The sequence below is a fragment of the Triturus cristatus genome, chromosome 5_1, assembly GCF_964204655.1.
Source record: "Triturus cristatus chromosome 5_1, aTriCri1.1, whole genome shotgun sequence".
NCBI lineage: Eukaryota > Metazoa > Chordata > Amphibia > Caudata > Salamandridae > Triturus > Triturus cristatus.
The window spans coordinates 304303118-304324837 of record NC_140587.1 but is presented as its reverse complement, the minus strand read 5'-3'; the positions used below and the strand labels follow the sequence as shown (position 1 = coordinate 304324837).

General features: G+C 41.7%; 1 protein-coding gene across 1 annotated transcript in view; it reads left to right on the top strand.

The window, feature by feature from the left end:
• ZHX2 (zinc fingers and homeoboxes 2) overlaps positions 1–21720 on the top strand; it is a 261516-nt gene that overhangs the window by 213705 nt on the left and 26091 nt on the right. The window contains exon 3 of the mRNA XM_085605035.1: positions 1691–4436. Within this exon, the coding sequence (XP_085461161.1) occupies positions 1850–4432 (2583 nt within the window). The 5' untranslated portion in view covers positions 1691–1849 and the 3' untranslated portion in view covers positions 4433–4436. The remainder of the gene's footprint in view (positions 1–1690; positions 4437–21720) is intronic.

The window sequence follows — 21720 nt, the reverse complement described above, 5'->3', positions numbered from 1 at the left end:
TTATAAAGAATAGGTAAAAATCCGAAATTATTCTAAATCCTAAATGAGCAGTAAAATGAGAGGGAAAATGGACAGCATCAAGCAAAGCTTAGAAAATTCTGTGTAACTCCCATAATCGAGGTCTTTATATACAATTATTGCATTTAAGATTCGTCATGCTGTGAGCAAATGTATATTTTCATCAGAAAATCAGAACACAAGAAAAATAAACGTAATTAATTACCTTAACACATAAACACCATCCCATTTTCTTGAATAATTAGTCAACACCCTCTGTTAATGTAATTCCGGAGATGTTCAAACCAATATGAAATATTTGACAATAGGACTTTCTTCAATTGAATAGGTTGTGAAGAAAGGAAAAATATAGCTATATATAACAATGTTACATCTGCACCAAGGAAAATTTAGAGTGAGCACAACTGCAATGGAATAAACGATTGTGACTTCATCTAGACTGTGTGCTGCAGAAACGTCAGTGAGAGAATGGGGTGAGGTGGAGTTGGGGTGGCAAGCACCGCGGAGTGATAGATGGCTTCCATCTTGTTCAAGCTGACTTTTTACTCAGAAATGTGTCTAACTGAAACACACTAACTACACTTATATTCATCCTAATAATTTAGTTTCAAATGCAGTTGTATTTTAGTCTACATACATAGAATTGTGTGAAAATGTATAGTACACATTGCTAATGATATACAAAAATGTGAACCCAGAAAACCTTTCTACATATGCGTTAGGCGAATTAGACTTAATACGAGATCTGTTTGTGCAGGATTGCAAGTAGAGAAGCAGGGTAGGAATTCTAGCCCAGAAGTGAAGATTACCTGGTGGAGAGAATAGAGTGAATGTTATAAGGTTGTAGTAGGTGAGGAGTAAGGCACTTGAAGGTGACAGAAAACCGTAGTAATATCTATGATTGTGAGTATGGAGATCATTGTCATGGAGAGAGTGAGATGTAAGGAAAGTTGGTTAGAGCGTATGAGAAAGTAGGAAAGGATGGTGATGGCTGAGAGATAAGTTGGGGTCAGAAGAGGTAGAATTAGACATAGCAGGAAGTGGTGGGGAGTTGGGAGATTATGGTAAGGGAAGAGGGCTGGAGTCAGTATTAAAACATTTCTCGTTTGCATACCATGGTAGGCGACAATATTGCAATATTTTCAAGCAAATGTTTGTCTGAATGTCAATCTTCTGCTATCCCGCTGGCTGAATGTTTTAGAACTGAAATGTTGGCATGCAACCTATATGTGGGCATTGGAATTTTAAGAATGCAAGGTTTTTTCTCTGGTCCCACCCCATACTTGATACAGCACACTTTCTGCTTTAGATTCTAGACAGGAAATAGTTTCAAAATAATTGGTAAAGAAAAAGAGTAATGGATCAACAGTGCCAGATTGGTAGAATGAAATACTAACGAATTAAAAGGCAGGACAACTACAGATGCAAATATGCATGTGAACGTTTTTATGGGAATAATCAAACTATGAATAGCCAGCTATAAAAGTCTAGTTAATAGTTTTCTTCAAATTGTTTAATACGTTTTTTCTGTTGGTATTTATTGGTGGGCTTACCTTCATCACAAACACATACATTTATCATCTTAAGTTGATAACCGTACCTACAAATAAGGAATTCATTTGTCATTTTCTTTAGAAGAGAAACTAAATATTGTGTTTATCTTTTTTTGCAGGTGCCATGCATCCCAGTTAAACTTAACAAATGGGAGTGGTGTTTGAAGACTTTGAGGAAAACAGCACTTGCCAAATAGCTGGAGAAGTTTAGATTTATCCAGGCAACCTCTATAGATTCTGTGTTTTTTTTTTTGTGTGCAAAACTCTGCATTCTTGAAATGGCAAGCAAAAGAAAGTCCACCACTCCATGTATGGTACGAGCTTCAGAAGTCGTAGAGCAGGATGATCTCGAGGACGATGTTTTGAACAGTCGATGTGTAAGCCCTGCACTACGGGACTGTAAGGATGACTGGTCAATACATAAGGAGAACTCCAGGAAAGAGTGTGAAATAGTGGAGGGGAAACCATCCATTGAGAGTCAATCCAAGAAACAGCAGGGAGGCTATGAATGCAAATACTGCCCTTACTCAACACTAAATCTTTCCGAATTCACAGAGCATGTGGACATGCAACATCCAAATGTCATCCTCAACCCCTTATACGTTTGTGCAGAGTGTGATTTCACGACAAAGAAATATGACTGCCTGTCTGACCATAATATAAAGTTTCACCCCGGAGAGAATAACTTCAAGCTTAAGTTAATGAAACACAATAATCAGACCGTTCTAGAACAGTCCATAGAGGGCAATAACAGTGCTGCTCATTTCACAAACAGCTGCCATGCAAATCTTGAAGATGACGAAAGCATGTCTGCCGGGATCTCAATAAGTAAAACACCCATTATGAAAATGGGTAAAGCTAAACAGGAAGTCAAAAAGGGATCCAGGAAACTTGAAGAAGCAGCTGTGGATGTAAAACAGCAGCGAGCGAGTCCTTGCTTTATACCTGAAACCACTAACCTTTCTGCCTATATTAATGGAACTGAAATGCTGCAAGATGGATTGGCTCATGTGATGCCTTCCGTTCAGCTGCCACCAAATATAAACCTTCTACCCAAAATCCCTGTTCCTCTCAACAGTACCAAATACAATTGTGCACTAGATACAAATACAACTCTAATCAACTCCTTCAATAAATTCCCCTACCCCACTCAGGCAGAGTTATCATGGTTAACTGCAGCCTCCAAACACCCAGAGGAGCAGATCAGAATCTGGTTTGCTACCCAGCGTCTAAAACATGGAATAAGTTGGTCCCCTGAGGAGGTGGAAGAAGCAAGAAAGAAGATGTTTAATGGCACCATCCAGCATGTACCCCAGACGTTTACGGTGCTGCCATCTCAACTGACGTCCACAACATCAACAAAAATGTCACAGCCCCTCATACAGACTGCTTTGCCCTGCCAGATTCTTGGTCAGACTGGCTTAGTTTTGACCCAGGTCACAAATGGATCAGCGGTTGCCTGCTCTCCTTTCACCTTCACTGTTGCTGGTGCAGCTAATCAAAGTCAGAAGCGCCCCATGCAAAACCAGGAAGTTCCTCCAGAGGTAAAGCGGCCATACACAACCAGAAGGCACATCAATCAAATGCAGCCACATATCGATGAATCTCAACAGATAGAGGAACAAGAAAATGAAGAATCTTCATCCACACCCCACAACACACCCAAGAATAGCGCAAGAGTAGGAACACCACCACATGAACGAAAGAAGACCAAGGAACAAATAGCAGCACTGAAGGCCAGTTTTCTTAAAAGTCCATTTCCAGATAATGCCGAAGTGCATAGATTAATAAACACCACAGGCCTACCGCGGGGCGAAATTAAAAAGTGGTTCAGTGATTACAGGTATAGAAGCCAGAAGGGCATTGCGAACATAACAAGTGAGTCAGTAGTGAAAGAACAAATGGCAATTGCTGCAAGATCTCCACGGACTTACAACTTGTTTCCAGAACTGCCGCCCCAGAGGTGCAAGGAAAAAAATGGAAATCATCTTCGAATACTAGAGAATAGTTTCACCAAAAGCTCTTTCCCACCTCAAGAGGAAATAGAAAGGTTGAGGCTGGAGACTAAGTTAAATAGAAGAGAAATTGATGCATGGTTCAAAGAGAGGAGAAAGATCAGAGATAATATGGAACAAGCTGTTTTAGACTCCATGGGTTCTCAAAAACGAACAAGAGATCGCAGCGTCCAAAATGGATCGATAGGTCAGAGTGGACGACATAACAATCCTGATTTAGTTAGCTATTTTTCTGTGGTGGAAAATAGGAGTAAACAGGAACAGCTTCATTTTCTTAAGAGTACATTTGTAAGAACCCAGTGGCCATCTCCTCAGGAGTATGACCAGTTGGCATATCAAACTGGCCTTGTTAGAACTGAAATAGTACGCTGGTTTAAGGAAAATCGCTATTTTCTCAAATCTGGAACCTTGAAGTGGATGGAGCAGTACCAAAAGCTGTGCAATAGTATCAGTCAGCAGAATGAGGATGAGGAATCTTCAAAAGTAACTGGAAACCCAAAGAATGGTATAAAGGTTTTAAAGCAATATTACAATGAACATAAGGAGCTGAATGAAGAGCACTTGGACAAACTGGTGACAAAGTCTAAAATGACTTATGAACAAGTGCGAGACTGGTTTTCCAAAAGGAGGACTGATGAAGCAATAAGCACATCGGAAAAAAGTAAAGGGGAAGGAGGCAGCACGGAGAATGAATTAGGTGGTGAAGATTGGATGGACACAGCTGTGGAAGATGATGTTGCAGGCTCCGACGGTACCGATAGCTGGAGTCATACAGCGCAAGATACTCGTGCAGATTTGCCAGATTCAGACTCTGAAAGTGCATCTGAAGACAACTCCCACACCTAAACAGGTATTGATATTCAGATAATTAAGAAGTCTTAAAGCCTTATTTGTTTTTCGCCCTGATACTGCATGCTATTTATAGTGAATTCCAATCAGAGTAGCACACTAATGGCAGAAGTTGCTCAGTGAGCTACCTACAGGGTGGTAATAGGTAGTGCAGTGGAACAGCGAATCTGTGGGATAACTTTTGTGTGTTTTTGGAATCTGTGACTTGTGAATTTGAGGATATTTTTGAGTGCCTGGATGACACAGTGAAGTATACAGAAAAGTAATGGATAGAATGCTTGAATTGATCTCAGCCTCTGGTAAATACTCTAGGCCATATCCAAGTCCTTTGTTGTTTTGCACACCATGCCACCCAAGTTTGGTCCCAGCCATATGCTAATCAGTCATAACCTAGCTCCAATGAACAGTTCGGCCCTAACAGATTGGTATGTCCGGACGTGGGTATTGTGCTCACTGTTCTACCTGAAACATGCTATACCCAGCGGATGAGCCTTAATCAGGGTCACATTAGTCCTGGGATGCGTTTGTTCCTGTTCAGTGAGGACCTGGCCTGACAGTTAAGGGGCTGTGACTGTTCCTATTGCAGCAGCGTCAAGATTGATTTGCATGTGGCTGGGACCAGATTCAGCTATCTGGGTTCAAATTGAGGTGGCATGGTGGGCACAAAACAATGGATTGGGTTGCAACCTGTGCGATTGCCAGTGGCTGAGATTTATTCAATCATTACATCCATCATGTTGCAGTTGCCACCCATAAAACAGGCATAAGTCTTTTTGCCTCTGCTGGTAGTAGATATAGTGCCTGTGAGAGGAACCACCAGGCAAAGACCTTATTGATTTTGCCTGGTTCCTGGGTTGAATAATTTCTGTTGCATGTACTATGCCCAGCCACACAAGTGGAATATCGTTTTAATGAAGTATGGAAACACTGGAATGCAGATTTCAGCACATTCCCTCACAGAAATATGACAAAAGGGCATGGTTTTAGCCAAAGTGTGAGATTTGAAGTGCATTGTTGGTAAGAAAACGTACATAGTGGGTTCCATGTAAATCACTCCACCCTGGAGTTCTGTGTCTAGTTTTCAGAAATGTCCCGATTTGGTAGGTTCCTGGGCTTAAAATACGCAGCCACTCACATCACTAAAATGGGTTTTCTCATCTCTAAAATGTGATGTCAGCACAATCAGTTTTGGGACCTTTTAAGTCCAGGCCGATTAGCCCACCCACACAAGTGGGATGCCGTTTTTATCAGAAGTGTGGAAACACTCAATCTAGTAAAACATTTAGATTTGCCAATTCGACTCCTCTCCATTTTTGGCTTGCAGTTGGTAACCAATGTGCATTAAAGGAAAATTTTTGCAAAATGCCCTCTGAATCATAAGGTAGTATGAGTAGCCCGAAACAGAGGTATACAAATGCACATAATGCCTAAACCCAATATCTCAGAAGGGTATACCAGAAGCGTCTGAAGGACCTAACTGTGTGCTACTTTTGTAAATCGCCCATCAGGGGGGGGGGAAAAGTACAGATGACAAGGTTGTACCAAATTAATTTGATTTTTTTTGCTTCTTTTTATCGTTTATTTCAATGATTTGTTCATTTTGGAAAACCATGCAGAATCTACACATGAGACTCCATAGTGATTTATATAGCTTTCTGGGCTCACCCATGGGCTTTGCACCCATTTCCACCACAGACTGCAAATCGGTTGAAACCGGAAAACAAAAAGTAAAAATTGATTCATAGTTGGAAAAAAAAAATGTGGGTGGAAAAGCCTCAGCTGCCACCAGGTGTTAAAGTGGGAGCTAAGTTTGTGTGCTTGGATAGGAAATGAGTGGAAGACAAGTGCTCAACATCTCAAGAACCCAAGTAGGGAGGTCCGTATCAGGAAGGCACAGTAATTGCGTAGATCAGTGTAGTGCACAAGTGAAATTTCCGGGATGTCCAGTACTTATACTATAACAAAAAGTTATCACTATGGATGTGGGAAGAGAACTGTGCAAGTACAGTTAATCTGAAGTAGAGCTTTAAACACAAGGTGCATCCAAGAAACATGTTTTGACTATTATGCAATTGAAACAATTCCTGTTAAAATTTGAATAAACATTTCTTTGCATGAGGGATTAAATGGACGACTGATTTAAACAAAATATTGTATGGGTATGCTTCTTTTAATTGTTGTTGGAGTATTAAAGTAGACAATAGCTGTTTGTAGGTGCCATCTAGTGTCCATTCACACTAATCCTTAATTATCCATCTTTGCAAATAATTGTGTTTATCTCACCATGCCCTGCTTCACACGAGTGGCATATCTGATCAACACTCTCCCCACAACATCCACAGCGGAACCTTTTTTGTCTTAAGTCAGTCATAAACAGGAAACTGTAGTACCAATCTCAGATCGTACTAACACACTGGTGATCCTATACAAGAAACGATTCCACGGACTAATACTTCTCCCAACCTGTAGCAGGCATAAAAACTTAAGAAAATCCCAAGCCTTGCTTGCCAGCTCTACACACCTTTTCTTATACACAGAATCTTGACTTCTTCCATACATTACCTAGTTAACACATTCAGTTTTAACAAAGACACACCGCTCCAACTATCCAAATGAATAAGCTCTTAATTTACGCAAAACGTTTTCACCATTAATTTGGACATTCACATACTAGCACTCCTCCAATGTGTCCTTCTGTTCCACACATTCCTGATATGTTTGCATGTAGTCCCCAAAGACCTTGAACCCAGGAAACATTGGATCACTTTGACATCTACCATGTCATACATACCAGGCTCCATCTGAAAGAATTCTAACCAGAACTACCTCTTGATGCAGTGGGACACCACTGAGCCCTATTTAACAAAACAAACAAAAAAGCCTAACCCAAACTCTCTTTTAAATATGAGAATATTCTATTTACCCCTCTTCGTCATGAGAAACCTGTTCTGCACATTTCCAAGCACTCTGCTTCCACTGACTCTCTCAGTCATCCATATTTCTGTGGGCACTGTGCCAAAATCTGCAGCAGCCACTCCGACACAACACCTTTTCTAACGTATCTTTTATTTTGCAACTCTGCCTCCCTGAAGACCCAACTTCCTACCACTATGTCCCTAATGATTCAGCTGCCTGGATGTCCTCACCAAGATACTGTGCTCTGCTTCCTCAGAACCTGCATGAACCACTACATAGACTTCCATATCTTACTTAAAAAGCATCCTGGCCGTCATTGGTAATAATCATTCTCACAAAACGTAGAAGCTCCTCTCCTCTGAAACTCTCATGCATGGTTCGAACTAGGGCTCACAGTTCTATACTTTTTTCGACATTTCCATGAGAGAGAGAGAATGAGAGAGAGAGAGAATGGAAGAGAGAGAGAGAGAATGGAAGAGAGAGAGAGAGAATGGAAGAGAGAGAGAGAATATGAGAATGAATGACAATACAAAAAGTTGCGTGTAATGGAAGGAGCCCACGAAACAGGCAGGTATCTGCCACAAACTTTGTTTGAAGCAGCGGCGAGGAAAAGATGCAACTATAACTCACGCGACCGCAATCCTCTGCTGATGACGTCAGATATTACATCACTGTATTTAGACACTTATTTACCCATGTCTTCTTCCATTAATCTTTAGCTATACATATATTACAAATATTTATTTTTCATAAAGACACACATGTCATCAGTGATGTAATATCTGACGTCATCAGCAGAGGATTGCGGTCGCGTGAGTTATAGTTGCCTGCAGTAACTATAACGGGGGAATTTCATTGGTTTTTTACGAGTTAAATGTCCAGCTAACTATAACATGTGTGAAACCTATGGTTTTTTAAGTGAATTTGCAAGGTTTAATTCGTAACTATAATGTGTGTGAAACCTATGGTTTTTTCAGTGAATTTGTACGGTTTTTTAAATGCTAAGTTATGTATTTATTATATATTTTTTTTTCCAGGTTTTTCACCGTGCGCGCACTGTGAATTATTTATTATTTTTTTTAAATCGCGAGGTGTGCGCACCCTGCGCCCATGGTGCCCTTCGCGCCATGGGCGTCCTTCTGTGACCCCCTGACCAAGGCTAGGGGGTCAGGAACTGTCCACTCTGCCCCCTTTTCACGTTCTCCACCTTTTTTTTTTTCACCCCCTCAGACTGCGAGAGACAAAATGGCGGCCGACACTTCCTGGTTTCGACCGATTCCAATGTTTACCGACATCTAACAACCAATCACAATGGCGCTCGCGCACGGCAGGGTGCGCGCACAGTGCGTGCGTATAGATATTGATATACTTTGAAATGCTATTTTCTCAGGAAATACTGAACAGATTTACACGAGACCTGCAAAAGGCACTTCCTTGACCTTATGGCTACCTCTCTGCCAAATTTCAAGTAATTCTGTTCAGCCGTTCGGGCTGTAGCTGTGTCTAAAGGTCCTATGGAAAAATGCATGGGGAAAACGCGTTTTGGGACCCCCCTTTTATCTCGGCCCCCGCTTGACGAATCACCCCGAGACTTTCAGGGTAGGAGCTGAGCGGAGCGCCCCATTAGTTTTGAAAATTTCGCGAGGATTCGTCAACCGGCGCCAAAGTTATTCAAAATAGAATTTTCAGATTTCCTATGGAAACACGGTCCTAACTATAGTTATCTACTGGCGACCGCCAGTAGAGAGAGAGAGAGATATAGATATATATATATATATATATATATATATATATATATATATATATATCTATATATATATATCTATATATATCTATATCTCTATATCTATATCTCTCTCTCTCTACTGGCGGTCGCCAGTAGATAACTATAGTTAGGACCGTGTTTCCATAGGAAATCTGAAAATTCTATTTTGAATAACTTTGGCGCCGGTTGACGAATCCTCACAAATTTTTCAAAATAGGTGGGGCGCTCCGCTCCGGTGCACGCACGGTGAAAAACCTGAAAAAATAATAATATTAATAAATACATAACTTAGCATTTAATAAACCGTACAAATTCACTTAAAAAAACCATAGGTTTCACACATGTTATAGTTAGCTGGACATTTCCCTTGTAAAAAACCAATGAAATTCCCCCGTTATAGTTAGTGCAGGCAACTATAACTCACGCGACCGCAATCCTCTGCTGATGACGTCAGATATTACATCACTGATTACATATGTGTCTTTCTGAAAATAAATATTTGTAATATATGTATAGCTAAAGATTAATGGAAGAAGACATGGGTAAATAGGTGTCTAAATACAGTGATGTAATATCTGACGTCATCAGCAGAGGATTGCGGTTGCGTGAGTTATAGTTGCCTGCACTAACTATAACGGGGGAATTTCATTGTATTTTTACGAGGGAAATGTCCAGCTAACTATAACATGTGTGAAACCTATGGTTTTTTAAGTGAATTTGCAAGGTTTTTTAAATGCTAATTCCTAACTATAACGTGTGTGACACCTATGGTTTTTTAAGTGAATATATATATATATATATATATATATATATATATATATATATATATATAGTTTTTTTTTCTTTACTAATTCTATATGTTTATTCACACTTATCTTTGGGTTTGTGAAAAATTTAAGCTGTAACTAGTACATTTCCACATTTATTTGCCCAATTAGTATACCCTCATTCTTGAATGCCTGACGGATTTCAATGATTTCAACATCCACAGATAATAGATCAATACATACAGATCACATGTTTGAGCTTGCAACTCTGACTAATGATTGCGACCAACCACTAATACTGCAGTCCACCATAAAAAACTGATATGACTGCATGGAATGGTTTGCTTTGAGTGCACAAGACTAACCCCAAATAAATGACAAACAGTAACAATAACACTGAACTAACCATCAACCTTGGGTCCCGGAGCAGCGATGCTTCGTCCTGGGTAGTAAGCGCTATATAAATGCAATTACAATACAATATAAGAAAATGTACAGATTTTAGTATTGCCCATGTGTACATCTACTGCCTCATTGCCATTTAAAAAAGATGTTTAGCCCCATTACCTGTCAATCTGCCCAACTATTGGCCTGGCATTCATGACAGATGGTATTTAGAATCACTCTAACCCTACCTTATTTCCCCTTTTGTTGACATTCAGACATGGTTTCAAACCAGATTTTTTTTTATTGTTTTTTAAAATCTGTAAAAACTGTAGGCAAGAGAAGCCTTGTTTATAACCTAAGTAGTCCTCCCTGCATATTGCAGCACGAATTAGCAAAATTGGCACAAATATGGAAATTTTGCAGCATTTTTGCGGCACTTTATTTTACTATTCTTTCAGCACCAAACACAGATCTTATTTTTGTACCGTATATTAGAACATGAAACTTTTCCAAGACATTGTGTGCAGTATTTATGTTGCCAGGTCTATACACTTTATGTATCGTGTAGTATTTATGTTCACATTACTTTCTTCTTGAGCACTGTGCTCATTTAGGGGTTGTATATCCTTTTTGGAGAGTAAAATTGTAATTATTTCCAATGAGCAGGCGTATGTCTATTTTGTTAATTTACAACTGAAACAATTTGTTTTTGGTCAGTAGAACCCATCTGCTTGTTTCTTTAGGTTTAAATCTTGACCATGTATTTGAAATTCTTCTGAGCCGCCCAAATCCATCCTACTGCTGATTAGAATGTAAAAACAATTTCCGGATGGACTGTTTTGATAGGGACCGATGTCAGGCTGTCAAAATAATTTTGCAAAGTCTGTTACTCCTTTCAGAATTTGCAGAACTGGTCACACAGTCCTTGTACACAGCGGCATGCTGTGAAAGGACTGAATTGCAGTCAGGTCTGCATCAATCACCCCAAAGCTAATTCCCGTACTGCTTCTGGGCCTACATGTTCAAAGTAGAGACAAAGCTCCTGATCAGGAACTTCGCTCAAACCAGGGATTGCAGAATATGCACTCTTGTCCTTGGGTACGATTCTGAGACGTTCATGATTGAAAAGATATACTTGTAGTAAGAATACAGTGCCTGGTTGGGCCTCCCACGTGTACTTGCCCACTTTTTCAAGGGCATTTTCAATGCTTCATTAAGCTGGGCTGTTAACAGTTTTTTCTGTGCCAGAGTCAATTTAGCCCCTGCAGTAGTCTCTAGTCATGGTCGCAGTGACGCCAGAGTGAGGACTGAATTGTTTGCGAGGTTTATGTGGAGGTCCTCTAGATGATCGTACACCTTCATTGTCCAGTTGAACTTTAATACAGTTTTTGTTGTCGCTGTTCAGAATCCTCTGTAGATTTTTGAGGGAATCTGGGGAGACTTGCTGAGTTGCGTCTTAGACTCATCAAACTCAGCATAAGCATCAAAGTGCTTGCTGTGGTAGTAGACAGCAGCAAACTAAGAAAGACAGCAGGTACTGCAAGGTTCAGGTGCAATGCATGGTTTAATCCCATGGGTCTCAACCAGGTGCTGCAGGTACCTTCACTATACCAGCCATGTAGAAAATTCATGAGATGTACAGCATGAAAGAATTTAGCTCAACAATAGGCTTCGGAAAAACTCCCCAACAAGGTTCATGATGTGTGCCGAGCAGGTGATGTGTATTTAGATTTCTCAACACAGTGTTGTATGCCGCATTGTCTGTATTAAGAGAAATCCTGTTCTGACCGGGTATGTTGTAATCTGAGAGCACCCTCACAGCTGCTTGCGCTACAGTCCGGTGGTTGCACTGCAAGAACACTCTCTGCTAGGTGGGTGTGGATTTGATAGCCACCCTGTGAAGAGACCTCTCCAAATAAAGCATTCAACACACATCATCCTTCGATATCAGGTGTTTCGTAAAATATTACGCTGATTTTGCAATTGATTTTTTTCCCAGATCATCCATAGCTCCTACATATCACTGTGGGAGATAATGTTCTTGAAGCGGATGTTTTTCAGGTATCGCGTCACCATTCTGTACCTGCGCGTGGAGAAACTGCGCAACACAGAGTGGTCAGTTTTGCTCAGTAGAATGTTAAGTGTTGTGCAGACATTGACCCACTCACTTATTTCCTGATTTGAGGCACAGTCATCTGATAGGTATGTTACGATGAAGAGCGAGGGGCTGAGCGCATCAAGTGTTTTTTGGGATCACACATGTGCTTATCCACTGTGTGCTTTCAGACATGGTCCAGCACCACATTGCACACAGAGGAAAACAGCACTCCATTTTCCACGTGGATCACATCACAGTACTCTCTGGCTCGATCTGCTGCTGTTATTTGGGTATCCAGATGTGATTGATTCTTCACAGGCTGCATAAACTTCTCCATCCTGCTTTTGGTGTGGCAGCTTGTTGCTCCCCAGGAAGCCCAAAGATCTTCAGTGTGTGGCACACTTGTTTAAGCCTTCTAGGCAAGTATGAGTTGTCTTTTGGGGTGTGGTGTAGTCCTACAAACATATTTGATTTTATTTCGGATAATCTGAAGGAAAAACGGCAACTCAGTTGTTGAAAAAAGTTAAGAAAATGTATGGAAACCGTGACTTCAAAATGCACTAAACTTTGTTCTGAAGCATTTGAAATGGAAGATGGCAGTCCTCAAATAGAGTTGAGCAAACACACTTAAAAATTGCACGACCAGTTGCAAATAAAGGAAAATGTAAAACCTTTTAAAGTTAAGTTGCTCACATGGAGTTTAAATACATATAAGAAAGCAGAAACCCTTTGCAGTGAGATGGCACACTTGTCTGGTCTCTCTAGACAAGTTTAAGTTGTCTATGGGGGGTGGGGGAGGGGGGGGGGTGGCAACATAAAACAAATTATGTCCAAAAGTTTTTAAAAAGCAACCCAAGTCTGCTCTAAAGTTCCTGAAAGTTCCTGTAACAAAAAAGAAAGACAAAGGCAACTACAATGGAAAACTGAGAGAGGACAAAAAAGGGCTGGGTGAGCTACCTGTAAAGAAAGGGAAACCTAAATCCTTTTAAAACAAATTTGTACAAGCAGAATTTAAATATTGGAGCACATAAGCCATTTGCAATCAGGGGGGTAATAAAAAGAATAAGATCAGGCATAAATGCTGACTGGGTAGATGCATTGCTCTACAGTGATCCAACGAGATTAGGGGAAAGGCAGAGTAAAGGCATGTACGGAATATCGAAAAGCTGCTCCAAACCATCCTCAACAAAAATTTTAAAGTAAACGCTGAAACCCAGGTGCAATGCAACGGGAGTGGCACCAAGGACTGAAAAACATTGAACAGTTTACCAGAACAATCCACTTAACAGACAAAAACAAAACCATATCAATTCCAATTATTGTAAAAAAAAAAAAAGTTTTAAAAACAGTTTAAACAGTATTGCAGTGAACGCATAAGAACTCCAGATGTAAAAAGGATGAAACATGGATGCAGCATATTTATTTACTATAAAAAAAAAAAAACTCCAAAGTGTAATAATTTAGAGCAAAAAAAACTGAAGAAAATACAAAACTCCACTTCATAACCATGAGTTGATGTTGGAACTGCTCCTGTGAAAAGAGGCCCATCTCCACACTTGCAAAGATTATCTAGGATAGACGTGATGCAAACTGTGTGGGCGCACCCACGTTCCTCCCAGCCATTGAAAGTAGGACTACAAAAAAATGGATCCAGCCTTCAAGGTTCTGCGCTTAAGCATATGAACTCTCTCTCCAGAAGTGTACAGAACCCAAGGCAAAGATTGTCTAGGATAGACATGATACAAACTGTGTGGGCGCACCCACGTTCTTCCCACCTATTGAAAGTATGACTACAAAAAAACAAGCATTTGCATAGCCAATAGGTCTCGCTTTTGGGACCTTATAAGTGTTTAGCCATGCAACAGTTGATGTTGTTGCACCAAGGATATTGTGCTGCATAACTAAATACTTATAAGGTCCCAAAAGCGAGACCTATTGGCTATGGGTGGGGAGGAATTTTAATTTTTTATTATTCATGGTCATTTCCCTTTGCATTTCGCCGCTCCCAAGACTTTACCATATTTGATATTCGCCAGTGTGATGTAATTAAAAGGAAGAATTGAGGGTTTTACAGCTCTGGGTGTAAAGGTGACAGTCACAGGTCGTCACTTGAACATTAAGGGGAGCCCTGCAAATAACTGCGTTAGTTCACATTACTGCTAAAAGTTGTCGTTCGAAACATGGCAAAGCTAGGCCCCCATCAATCTGCGTATTCACGGGTATGAGATGTTTTAATAGCAGCCAGTACCCTGTATTGACCTGAAATGATCTCCTATTAATTGAAAATCCCCTGTCTAGGTTGCTGTTTCCGCGGTGCGTGCATTGGTGCAGAGTAGAGCCTGCCCCACGGTGCAGTCTGCCTCTCCTGAGTGCTGCTGTGTCAGCTGCCCTCCGTCAAACAGTAGATGTCTGGTTTCGCGTATCCATGATGGAAGAGGGAAAGTGTGTAAAGTCCCTCCCGCACATTAACCCTGCAGACTCGGATTCATTTATTTTCTTTGTAATTCGAGTGAACGATTTCTTGCGCAGTAATTTACCAAGTGTTTTAGTTGTTAAAATGTTTCCTTAGACGTGAATGTCACCCGATTAGATTAGAGCTAAAAACTGCAAAATACTAACAGCAATTATATTAAGATCAGTTTACACAAAATATATGAAACATCAAGCAAGCTAATTGTAGAAACATCTGGAGTACGTGCATCCTCTTTAATTAGATTCTAAATTGCAGTTTATTTAGCGCGTAAGGAAGGTCCTCGAAAGCACTTTTTTAGTTTACATTTTTGAAATTTGGGCTTGGCCTCATCGAACTGCTCAGAAAGTACAAGTCGCCTACTAGATGAGAAAACTACAGACCCAAATCTTTCATAATTGGAGATTTCATGAGACCGATGGCGTCTGATCGGGTGCTGAAAGCTGGCAGTTGAGCGCATGCACACAAGCACTAGGCCAGCCAAAGCGTGGGGTAGCACTTTGAAAACCCACCTACTAAATGTCTTGCCTGAGACAGCGCGGGCTCAGGCGAGACCTAAAAAGGGATCCAGCCCTCAAGATTTGCGCTTTATCATATTAAATCTCTCTCCAGAAGAGTACAGAACCCAAGACTGACCTGAACCATGTAGAAGCAAGAGTATATTGTACCTACCAGACACCCCAAAGGTCTAGAATCAGCAAATTCTTCCCTACCTCTCAAACACTACCCAGCTACCCTGTCTGCTTCTGCCAAAATGCTGTCCTCTACCCTGCCACCCCCTCAAACTGACCACTACCCTACCACCGTCCTTGCTGCCAACGATGAGCCTCTACCCCACCACTGCATTCTGAAACAACTAGACCCCATACCCAACACTGGCACTTGGGCGGCGGGGCCCCCAAATTTAAATTCCTCCCCCTCCATCCCCGGGACAGACACATGCTCGTGAGTGGCAGGCCTATGCATCAATTATTGGCTCCCAAGGCCCACCACGTGCCCAGTGGGTGGAGTACCCCTTTATTAAAATATTGCCCCCGGGCCCGCCCTTGGCCTGGGGGCAGCAGGCCACTGCAATGATTATTGCCCCATTGGGCCCAAAATGTAATAAATAATATATGCCCCTGGGCGTGTAGGCAACAAGTCCTATATTTAATAACTCTGAATTGCTCCTCTGGGCCCACCAGGTGGCCCATGGGCCGCAGGCCCTAGATTTCTTGAAATGTATTGTCCCCCAGGCGGCCTGAAATGTAATCTAAAGAAAGTATTTGACTTCTGGACCCGCATCGTGCCCCATGGGTGGAGGGCCCAAAATGTAATATAAATATTTGATACCCTGGGCCCGCTACATGGCCTGTGGGCGGAGGACCTGAAATTTATAAATGATGGAGACCCTTTGAGATCCTCAAACCTGCTAGCTCAAAGTAGGCACTTAGGTCCCAGGGTTGAGCACCAAACTGTATTCTTCTCAATCATGAATGATACATATCAGCACCAGGATATAATATTGTAATTGCATTTATATAGTGCTTACTACCCCAAACGAGGCATCAAAGTGCTTTCTGGTGAGTAGCACTCTAGAACCCAAACAGAATTAGTGGGGAATTAGAATAGGGAAATATGAAATAAATTTGGGCGGTGGACATGAGAATGTTAGTTGGATTGAAAAGGATAGTGGAGGTATAGAAGAGGGAAGGATTTAGAAAGTGTTCATCTGGAGATCATAGCATTAGGAGGAGGTTTGAGATGAGTAAAGGAGAAATGGGGGGGGGGGGGGAGAGTCTCTATAAGTGGATTAGGGAGAAAGATGAGGTATTGGGGATGAGTCTGGGAGATCTGAATAGTAGTAGGTTTGAGATGATGCGAGCAGTAGAAGAGGCAAGATTCTAGAAAGTTATTCTGGGGGATAATAGTGGAATGGGGTTTGGGATGAGTTGGAGTGGAAGCAGAAGATATATTGCAAGATGTATGTGTAGGGTGAGATATAGGGGAGCGCATTGGAGATACTGAATTAGGAGTAAAGTAATGAATATAAACATTTAGAAGTACATGGAAGGTCTATATGTATCAGGCAGGTAATGTATCTAGATTTAAGTTGTATTTAATACACTTAGACTTCCAAGTGTTAATGTACTTTAAACTAATTTATTTGTTTTTTAAAATATTAGTAGTTTTCCTTTTAATAATTCAACAGGTATGCAATTGTAGATAAATAGTTGCATAGAATAATATAACCATAGGTAATATGTACATTTGTTAAGCAGACCTAACGAATATCTATATATTTATAAACCTTAATCACTATACACATTTATGCAAAGGATACACCTATTTAGATACATACATATAATCCAAATAAATGCTTTACACAATTATACAAAGGGATAATCATATTTAGATACATACATATAATCCAAATAAATGCTTATATGCACAGGAATATGCTGTACATTTATGTCTGAGTATGGTAGCTAAGTGAGGAAGCCCCAACTCTTGAGCATTCTTCTGAATATAAAATAGTCATCTGTAGATCTTATGTTTGGGGTTAAAGAGTTCGAGTTTGGCTGTTTTAATAGAGAAGGATGTGCCACCCATGGATTTTCTCTTGTAAGGTGGGATTTTGAGGCAAGGTGACAATCTAGAGCGGAGGTTTTTTTGTTGACTCTATTTGGTGGTTTTATTGTTGGTTTTAATCCTAATGAAGAGCGGCCCTGTTCCATGTATCTCTTTATGGGTAATACAGAGCAGCTTGAATGTGGATCTTCTGGCAACTGGTAACAAATGTAGGGTTTTCAAGACTGGGGAGATGAGCGCTTGTGGCTTTATATGTAATAGTAGTCTGGCAGCAGAGTTCTGAATCCGTTATAGTCTTGTCATAGTTAGTAGGTGGTAGAGGCCATTGGTGTAATAAAGTTTAGACAATACAAGAGAGATAGTAGCCTGAACCTTGTGTGGAAATCCCAGGTGGTCAGAGTATTTATAGTAATGAAGCTTGATCTTGCTAGTTTGTCCACTTGAGCATTCGTTGATGGCTAATTTTGAGGTTTCTTACTTCCTTAGATAATTTGTAGTGTTCCCAGATAGCCAGGTAGCGAGTGAGTCATAATTTTTTACAATAGTCACTTTTGTGACTTTTTCCGTTTTTGAAGCATTCAATTTGAGATGGCTCCATGTCATCCACTGATCAACGACTGAGGCAACTGAAATTGTGTGACTTTCCAGTGTCTTACGGCTTTCAGGTTTAAGGAGGTTTTGTGTGTCATCTGCATAGTGCAGTGAAATTGATTGATCAGTGTGGGTAATGACTTAATGTAGGTGTTGAAAAGGATGGGTGAGATGATATAAAGTTGTGAGGGACTGCTGCTTTTGTTAAGTAAAGTTTGGATAATAAAGGGAGGGGTATGGATGGCATTTGTTCTATTTTTGAAGGTAGGATGTGATCCAGTCAAGAGCACTCCCCTCTATGACAGCTTTGTAAAGTCTTTGTATTAGAGGGTCATCGTCGTCTGTGTCCAAGGCAGCTGAGAGGTCCAAGGGAAGGTGTGCAGCAACCCCGTTCTTGTGCCTTGATTTATATTGGATGTGTTTCTAAGTGTTCAAAATTGAGTTTGTTCCACAGTCGATAGGTGGATTCATTTAAGGTGGTTTTTAGGTGTGTTGCTTTGTTTTGAAGCAAGCACATTTTGGTCTGACCATGTGACTGGAGTAATCGTTTGAAAAGTAACTAGTTATGTGTTTGCAAAAATGACATCTATGATATGTCCAGCGATGTGTGTGGGTTTTTATATGATCCGATGTAGGTTCAGTGGGTCAATGTTAGATTCGGGGGTCTCTAGTTGGCATAGGTAGGTACCTGTGACAAATAGGGACCTTTGCGTCTAGTCAGGGTAAGGGGGTACACTCCTAAAATAATCCCTGCTCACCCCCTTGGTAGCTTGGCACGAGCAGACAGGCTTATCTCAGGCAGTGTGTATCACAAGACCATAAACGACAAAAATCCACAATACTGTTACTTTAAAATGGTAGAATTTATCTTAGTTCTCTTAAGATGGTAAATGCGACACTCCGAGTTCAATGTACCTTAGATGCGACACGCAGGGCAACTAAAGTGTTGCAAAGACGGTGATGTGTTGAAGGTCCGGTGCAAACAAACAAAGGTGGCGCTTTCTTCTTGATGCAACACGCGTCCCGGTGATGCGGCGGCACCTGATGCGACGTCGATCCTCTTCTCCGGTGATGCGAGATGTTTCCTCATAATGCGAGCCGCGACAAGCCCTGCGACACGCTTCTAGTGATGTGGCGGCGTCTGCGGTGACTTCGATCTTCTCCCCTGGCGATGCGAGTTGCTTCCACAATGATGCGAGCCGCGACAGGCCCTGCGACACACTTCCCGGTGATGCGGCGGCGACGTCTATCTTCTCCGGCGATGAGCCGCGACAGGCCCTGCGACACGCTTCCCAGGGGTGCGGCGGCGACGTCTATCCTCTCTCCTGGCGATGCGAGGCGCTTTGGTGGACCTGCGTTGACTCAACGATTCTTCTGTGACCCGGTTCCCGGAGATGCGGCGACGTGTATCCTCTTCTCCAGTGATGCGAGCCGCTTCGTGTTGTGAAGCGGCAGTTCAGCAACACGCTTCTGGTTCTTGAGTCGCACTTCCAGCTCCTGCGACACGCAAGTCCTCAAAGTCCTGCACAGCTGCAGGAACTTCAAGAGAACTCTTGGGGAGCTGGTGGGTGAAGTCTGTTGTCCCTGAGACTTCAGCAGGAGGCAAGCTGTTTTCTAAGCCCTTGGAGATCCTTCACAAGTTGAATAAGGTGCACACAAAGTCCTTTCTCCTTTCTTTGGCAGTCAGGCAACCACTGCAGGCCAATTCCCCAAGCAGCACTTCAGCTTAGGGATAGTCTCGCCTCAGTTTCTTCTGGTTCCACTCCTCAGCAAAGTTTTCTTCTTGTTTCCCAAAGTGATCTAAAGTTCTTGGGTCCCAATTTTTATACCAAGTTTCTCTTTGTTCTCTGAAGGCGGACAGGCTTTTGCCTAGTCCAAACCAGTTCTGGTCAGTCCTGTTTCACTTTGTTTACATGACTCCTTCTTTCCTTTCATAGTGCAGGGCAGAGACATCAGACGCGCCACAGGAGGTGAAGCCAGCTATTCAGGTCCCAGGTGCAACTCCTCCCACCCATCTAGATGCAGATCTCGATAATTCAGTCCTGTGCTGACTCACCCTGTCTCCTGGAATCCCCCAGCCCCTGTCACTCAAACTCCAGACAAGGAATACACAGCCTAGCAGAGGCAGGTTTGAATGGTTAGACAAGAAAATACCTACTTTCTAAAAGTGGTATTTTCAAACACAGAATGTTGAAACAAACTTCACTACAAGATGTATTTTATCATTCTGAGTTCAGGCATACTAAATTTGAATTTCTACCATGTTCCCTGACTCATTTAGGATTATTAGATTTAATAATCAAACTGCCCATTCTGGCCTATGGAGAACAGGTAGCCTTGCAATGGTGAAAAACGAAGATGGCTGTAATTGACTATTAGAACATGCCACACACACCAGGGCATGTCCTACCTTATACTTACAATGCACCCTGCCCTTGGGCCTACCATAGGGGTGTCTGATATGAAGAAAAGGGAAGGTTTAGCGACTGGCAAGTGGGTGCACTTGCCCAGTCAGCATGACAGTACCAGACTGCACGCAGCCTCTGCAAGGGCAAACCTTAGACACACTTTTACAGGCTGCTTCTGTGGGTGGCACAACCAGTGCTGCAAGCCCACTAGCAGCATTTGGATTACCAGCCCTGGGCACTCCTGGTGCACTGTACTAGGGTCTGACAGGTAAACCAAACCTACCAATCCTGGAATCACTAATTCATTCATTAATTTACAAAAGGGAGCACGTGCACTGTGGCACTGGACAGCAGTTGCACAGTGCCCAAAGCATCTAACACCAGCAAAAACACATGAGGCAACAGCAAAAATCGAAGGGAGACCCACGCCAAGGTGCCAGGTCTAACAGTCAAGAACAATGATAGTTTTCTGATTGGGACATATTGGGTTTGTCAAACCAAATGTTTAGGTCAACAAGAATGCATAGGTTGGAGTGTAGTGTTATCACGTTTGAAACTTTATCTAGAAGCGTGTCTTGGAAAGTTGCATTGCTAGGTGGAGGTGTGTAAAGGTGTAGGAGGTTATGGGAGGATGATGTTTTACGGTTGAATCTGGTGAGGAGGGCCTCACAACCTTGTATGGAGAAGTTGTCAGCTTTAGTAATATTTAATGTTTGCTTCAATATAACAGCAAGGCCTCCTCCTGTTTTCCATACACAATTTTGTGTGATAGTTTGATAGCCTACAGGAATGGCTTCATGCCACACTGGAGCCATGTCATCTCCCAACCATGATTCAGTTATGAAGAGTAGGTCAGGTTGTGTGTCAGTGAGAAGGTTGTAGATGTGGCGCTTATTTTTAGAGAGTGATCGAGCATTTAGTATTAGAAAGTTTAGAAAATGTGTTTTGGTGATGGTGTGACTTTGTTTTGTAGAAGAGTGACCAGTATTTTGTGGACTTGTAGTGTGTCTTTAGTTCTGGTTTTAGCAGTGTGAGGATAGAAATAGTGCAGCTTTTCTGTATTGTATATTTCTCGTCCAGCAGGCTAAAAAGGAATTTTGATAGGTCTGCGTGTGTAAGTTGTGAATGAGTGAGTTGGTGAGCTGTAGACATGGAGTTGTGAAGTTGTGAAGAGTGGAATGGTGTTTATTTTGTTTGCACCTGTTTAGGGTGGAAGGTGTACGAGTTAGGGGTGGTGGTGCAGAATGTGGGTCATGTTGTAAGGTTCTAAATTGCCCAATGGATGAGAGGCGGTTGAGAGTTGCTATACATG